The sequence below is a fragment of the Orycteropus afer genome, unplaced genomic scaffold (genome assembly GCF_000298275.1).
Source record: "Orycteropus afer afer isolate SDZICR_OR568_19922 unplaced genomic scaffold, OryAfe1.0 scaffold00067, whole genome shotgun sequence".
Classification (NCBI taxonomy): domain Eukaryota; kingdom Metazoa; phylum Chordata; class Mammalia; order Tubulidentata; family Orycteropodidae; genus Orycteropus; species Orycteropus afer.
The window spans coordinates 3,003,941-3,010,089 of record NW_006921654.1 but is presented as its reverse complement, the minus strand read 5'-3'; the positions used below and the strand labels follow the sequence as shown (position 1 = coordinate 3,010,089).

The 6,149-nt window shown below is 46.2% G+C and overlaps 1 protein-coding gene across 1 annotated transcript in view; it reads right to left on the bottom strand.

Annotated features, from left to right (window-relative positions):
• The window catches only part of LOC103196614 (CKLF-like MARVEL transmembrane domain-containing protein 1), a 23,706-nt gene that overhangs the window by 11,839 nt on the left and 5,718 nt on the right, over nucleotides 1-6,149 (bottom strand). Inside the window, exon 2 of the mRNA XM_007940382.1 lies at nucleotides 4,802-4,897. Within this exon, the coding sequence (XP_007938573.1) occupies nucleotides 4,802-4,897 (96 nt within the window). The remainder of the gene's footprint in view (nucleotides 1-4,801; nucleotides 4,898-6,149) is intronic.

The window sequence follows — 6,149 nt, the reverse complement described above, 5'->3', positions numbered from 1 at the left end:
CCCCCCCCGCCAAGTCACCAGACCAGCTTTCTGCTCACCAGCCTCAAGATCTTCAAAATTCCGGTTGGGGAAAAGAAAAAGCGCTTGATGCCGTCCCTGAATTTGTACGGGACTTTGGCTCGGCCCTCAGCACGCTTTAGGATCTCTTTCTTCACCTTTGGCCTGTGTACATGATGCGGAGGTGGCTGCGGAGGTGGCTCCTCCAGAGGCCCCGGAGGCTGCTCCGAAGTCTGCTTCGCCGCCGGCACGTCGTGAAGCACTGAGTGCTTGGGAGGTGCTGGCTGCACCGGGGCTGGGCGCTTGGAGGGCCTGGAGCGCTGGGGCAGCGCCGGGGCTGAGGTCTGCTTGGAGAGCTCTGGGGCATCTGGAGGCACACGGGCTGAGCCAGGAGGCACACGGGCTGACTGCCGCACCGAGCGCCCATGTTTCAAGTCCTTTGTAGAGGGCCTGTGTTTGATGCTTTCAGAGGCCATGGTGGGCGTTCGGCCTGGCGCTTGCGTCTGGCCCTGCGGCTCCGAGCAGCACCGTGGCGGCCGGCTTTCCTCGTGAAACCAGCGGCACGCCCCAACGGCTGCCGGCCGCCCGCGCCCCGCGCGCGCACTCGCCCGCAAGCTGAGCTGGCCAGAGACCGCGGATGCCACCCCACTGCTTAGCCTTGGGCCTCAGCGTCTCCGCAATCCCACCGTCCCCCAGCTGCCAGCAAGTGAGCCAGGCAGGGCAGCCCCGCGGCCGTTCAGGCGCACCTCGGCCCAGTCTATTGCGCTTCCCAGTCCCAGGAGCAGTGCTCCCTGCAAGGCCAGTCAGGGTGTGAGAGGGCGCAGGGGTCCCGCAAAGCTCCCCCTCAGCTCCCATACTGAGATGCAAATAACAATGTGTGGAAAAATAACGAAATATTTTTAATACTTAGTATCAACTAAAAAGGGATATAAAATTACAAAATACGTCTTTGGTCATGAGGAGGCTTTTTCTGGTAAGGACCACCGGGATTGAACAGAAGCTTCCGGTAAATAAGGGCCCCATCTGCCATACAGCACACTGCTGACAGGAGTCCAAACACCTGGAAACAAAGACACAGTGTCACTGCAGCCACCAATCACAGCGGTCTGCCCTCCAGCTGGGGCAGAGACTGCTCCCCACATAAAACAAAAACCGGAGGAAACCGGAAACCTTAGACATGGTCCCATTCTCCCAGTACCCACCTAGAGAGGAAGGGAGGGGATAAGTGAAGTGAGCAGCAAGTGGCCATGGACTCTGAAATAAATATTTGTCTGTATTGCTTAACTTTGTGCCTGTGAGCTGGATGTATTGTTTTAAGCCCTACTGACCATATTTAAGGAGCTCTGGTAGCATAGTGCCTAAAGGCACTTGACTGCTAACCAGAAGGCTGGCGGTTCAAACCCACCAGCCACTCCTCGGAAGGAAGGTTGGGCAATCTACTTCCGTAGTGATACTGCCTCGGAAACCCAAGGAGGGGTCACTATGAGTCGGGGCCAACTCGATGGCAAATAACAACAACAACAACAACAACCATATTTAGGGAGCTCTGGTAGCATAGTGGCTAAGGCACTTGACTGCTCACCAGATGGCTGGCGGTTCAAACCCATCAGCCACTCCTCGGAAGGAAGGTTGGGCAATCCTACTTCCGTAGTGATACTGCCTCGGAAACCCAAGGAGGGGTCGCTATGAGTCGGGGCTGACTCGATGGCAAATAACAACAACAACAACAACAACCACATTTAGTTATCAACCAATACTTTCATCCCCAACCTTCAACTGTTTGACTTCCCTGTTACCAAAGAAACTGAAGAAAACTGAAGAAAAGTTAACACTAGCTCGAAATTAAACCGTGGAACAGTAGCTGTTCTTGGAGAACTGGAGTGAAGATGATCCAGAGCAAACCCTCAAAGGCTAGGCTGCCGCTACTGAAGATGTGGGACCCAACCAGGGCCTTAAGAAAACAAAACTGAGGTGGCAGAAATGAAATGGGTTCCCGAGACACTGGTGGCCATCTGGTCAGCTCCAGTCAGCGGCCAGAAGTCAGGCCTTGGTTCCAGACAAGGCTCCCACAGTGTGCACCTATGCACTACTGTTTCCACCTGGAATCTCAAGATGCTGCCTCCTGGAGTCTACTGCCACCTGCTGGGGTCTACCGCCACCTGCTGCGGTCTACCGCCACCTGCTGCTGTCTACCGCCACCTCCTGGGGTCTACCGCCACCTCCTGGGGTCTACCGCCGCCTCCTGGAGGCTACCGCCGCCTGCTGGGGTCTACCGCCGCCTCCTGGGGTCTACCGCCGCCTCCTGGAGGTTACCGCCGCCTGCTGGGGTCTACCGCCGCCTCCTGGGGTCTACCGCCGCCTCCTGGGGTCTACTGCCACCTCCTGCTGGGGTCTACCGCAGCCTCCTGGAGGCCACCGCAATGCAGAACCCCTGGCAACCCTTTCATGACTTGGACACTGCTGGCTCCTCCGCTGGCCCCTCTCCTTCCCTCTCCTTTCGTTCCTGGCAAACTGCAATTCCTCTGCCCAAAAGAAGTCATTTCTTCCTTTTTTCTGTGTTCCACGGCAACATCTGATATACAGCTGTCTGTACTTCTGTCTCCTGTATTAGGCCCTAACCAACTGGTGGATTAGACTCACGCTCTAGCCTAGTGTCCAAAAGCAATGTAGTCAGCCATCCACATCTGTGGGTTTGCATCCGTGGATTCAACTAACTGTGCTTGAAAAATATTGGAGGGGAAAAATAACAAAGCAATTGCATGATCACAGCATCCCTCAAAGGCTGAGGGAGCATAAAGTGCTATTTCCATAGCATTTACATTGTACTAGGGATTATTATAAGCAATCTAGAGATGATTTAAAGCATATGGGAGGAGATGCATAGGTTATATGCAAACACATTTTATATATGGGACTTGAGCACCCGTGGATTTTGGATTTTGGTATTTATGGGGGTTCTGGAACCAATCTCCTATGGCCACTGAGGGATGACCACCAATGTAAGCCACATTGATTAAAATTAATTTTAATGTTTGAAAAACAGTAGCAATTTTTTTAAAGGTGAAGTTAATTTTAATGATGTATTTTATTCAACCCAATACATGCAAAAATTATCATCTTTACATACCAATATAATAAAAGTTATTAATAGATAGCTCTCTTTTTTGTGAGGTAGTAAAATCTAGGGTGTATTTTAAATTTATAGTGTATTTCAACTCTGGCTGGCCATGCTTCCAGGCTTCAGTAGCCACATATGTCTAGTGGCTGTTACGTTAGACAGTACAGCTCTGTATTTTAAGTCAGTACCTGACAAAGTGCACTTTAGGAACAAAGAAATGAATGGGTGGGTAAAGAAGTGAATGAAAAGTAAATTCTATGCTGGGCCCCTTTCTCCAGAGTAACAACAGAAAAAACAAACCCACTGCCATCAAGTCGACTGCAACCCATGGCAACCCTACAGGATAGAGTACAACTGTCCCATGGGGTTTCCTAGGCTGTAATCTTTACGGAAGCAGACTGCCTTATATTTCTCCTGTGGATCGGCTGGTGGCTTGGGAACTGCTGACCTTTTGGTTAGCAGCCAAGTGCTTAACCACTGCTCCTTTTCTCCAGAATAGAGGGATAAAATTATCTTTAAAGACACCGGAGGAAATTGCTGCTACAGTGCTGCTGTCTCATTTCTAGAGTAATTCTGATTCCCTAGAAGTTGATTAATGCCTAATAAGGGAGACAGAAAAATGGATTCTGGCCTACATGGTTGTCTGAGACTCATCAATTCTTCTAAGTGCTCCACACTATGAAAGGGCAAGGAAGTAGGAAGGAGATTGATTTAAAAAGAACTTTCTAATTCAGTTCTCCAGATCAAAACCTGAAAAAGCCAAAGGATTCTGAACCACCAATATGAAATCTCAGAAAAATATCAGACCTGTAATTATTTCACTTTTTTTTTTTTTTGGCTTGCCTTCCAGAATAAAGTCTAATTAAACTGATTTGCTTCCAGTCAAGCAGGGTTCAAAAGAATCCTTTAGTTACAACAAGGCTTCTACCACCATTCCACTGTATGAGGAAATCTGCTACTAGATTCCATCTGAAGAAGAATCTGAACAGGGAACAACTGACTCGAACAGTCTGTCTCTCCTGAACCAGTGGTAGGTAGCCTTTTGAAGGAGATCTGTGGAAATCCTCCATCATGTTTTCCTGTGGCTTGATGATCAGATCCCTCAGAGCTTAGTATTGAAACTAATTGCAGCAGCTTCCCTCCGTCTAGGTTTTCTGACAGGATTATTCTCCTTTTTCACTTTCATGATTTGACAGGTTTTTTTTTTTTTTTTTTTAACTCACTCGAATTATTTTCACTTTTATTCTACCTTGGTCTTTTTCTGGGCAGGTTTAAATCCTTCTTGGAAGTAAGCAAGGCACAAATAGATAGATCGATCTAGTGATAACACTGTCCATAAGATCTTTATGTCTGAAGAGTGTTTATTGTGATTCAGTACCATTTTCTGGGGGCTAACACTTATTCCTGAGCTTCTGGGATATGGGCTTATAAACGAGAGAGCCGTACATAAGCATGTAGGGACCTTTGTATTTGGTTAAGTCCAGTTTCAGTGTAAAATCATATTCCTTCATGTTAATCAGGGATGCACTCAGACACAAAATAATTCCTTAAACCACCAGGCACTGTATACAGGCCTAGAGGCCTCAATGAAGAATACAGAATAGTTTTCTGTCTTGTATTTAATTTTCAGATGAATTTGTATTCTGATCTAACCTGAAGAAAGGATCCAGAAAGGTATTTACTTACCCCTCCAAGGACTGTCAGTGTTGTGGTTTCTGGTATCAGTGCCAACACAGACACAATAATCATGAATACTGTTGTCACCAATGAATTGATAACATCCTGAAAACCCAGAACAGAAAGACCAGCTTTACACGATGATCACCAAGCAACACTTAAAAAAAAAAAAAAATCAGTTCCGAAAGATTTTGAAAGTTCTATTTTATTAAATAAATTAATTTACATGTATATCTTTCAGGAAACCAAACTGCCACAGTAAAGTGACACCTATGTTGTATTTGGTCTAAAATGATACCTACTGGTTCTCTTTGTCTATAATTTGTTTGTTGTTAACACCAGTCATTTAGCCACTTAACCAAGCTGAGTTACTTTTTACTTAACATAAATGTAGTTGGAGGGAGAACTGATCTGCTTAGGAAAGAAAGTGGATGAGAGGCAACGTTGAAGGGAAGTGGGTACACTGGGAAGCTAGTGCTCACTTTAAATAATGTAAATGTGTAGTAGTATACATGGCAAATCAAACAACTTTACAGTGACACAAAGATGCAGTTAATAAAACTAAAACCAGTACGCACTTAAGAAAATAGTAACTTTCAGGAAAAATATCCCACACAGCTGTCGGGCATGTTGTTGCATGCTGTGGAATGGATTCGACTCATAGGGACCCTATATGACAGAGTAGAACTGCCCCATAGGGTTTCCTAGGGTCTAATCTTTATGGGAACAGATTTCCAGGTCTTTTGGTGTGATGGAACGGTCAACCTTTGGGTTAGCAGCTAAATGCTTAAGCATTGCACTACCAATGCTCTTTCTATTGGGCATACACTTTGACAAATGCAATGGCTGGCAATTATATTATTATTTTTGATGATAAAGCTCATTTGTTTCAAAATTTCCCAAAATAAAGTTTTCACTCTTAACTATGGTTTTAAGATGTGAGACTTACGTTTTGAATGGATGTATAATGTGAGAAAAATAAATAGTCCGTATTCTAGAAGGTTTATATTATTATTTTTTTAAAACTGTGATTTGGGTGAAAGTTTACAGAGCAAATTAACTTTCCATACAGCAGTTCACACACACGTTGTCTCATGACATTGACTACAATTTACCCGAATGCAACAGCTCCCCTCCCACTTCCTCCTGATAGTTACCTCTTCCCTGTGTCCATCCCTCCATGCACTCCTGCCCCTTGAGCTGTCTCCCTGCACATAAACAGCCCTTCTTTCTCCCATGGTTATTCTCTCCAAGGAGTGTATCTACCTCAGGTAAATGTTCAACTCATATGCCTGTCTTTTGTTTGGCTGGAAGCCATAGGTGGGTTCAATTCCAGACCTGAAGGGCAGCTAGGGAC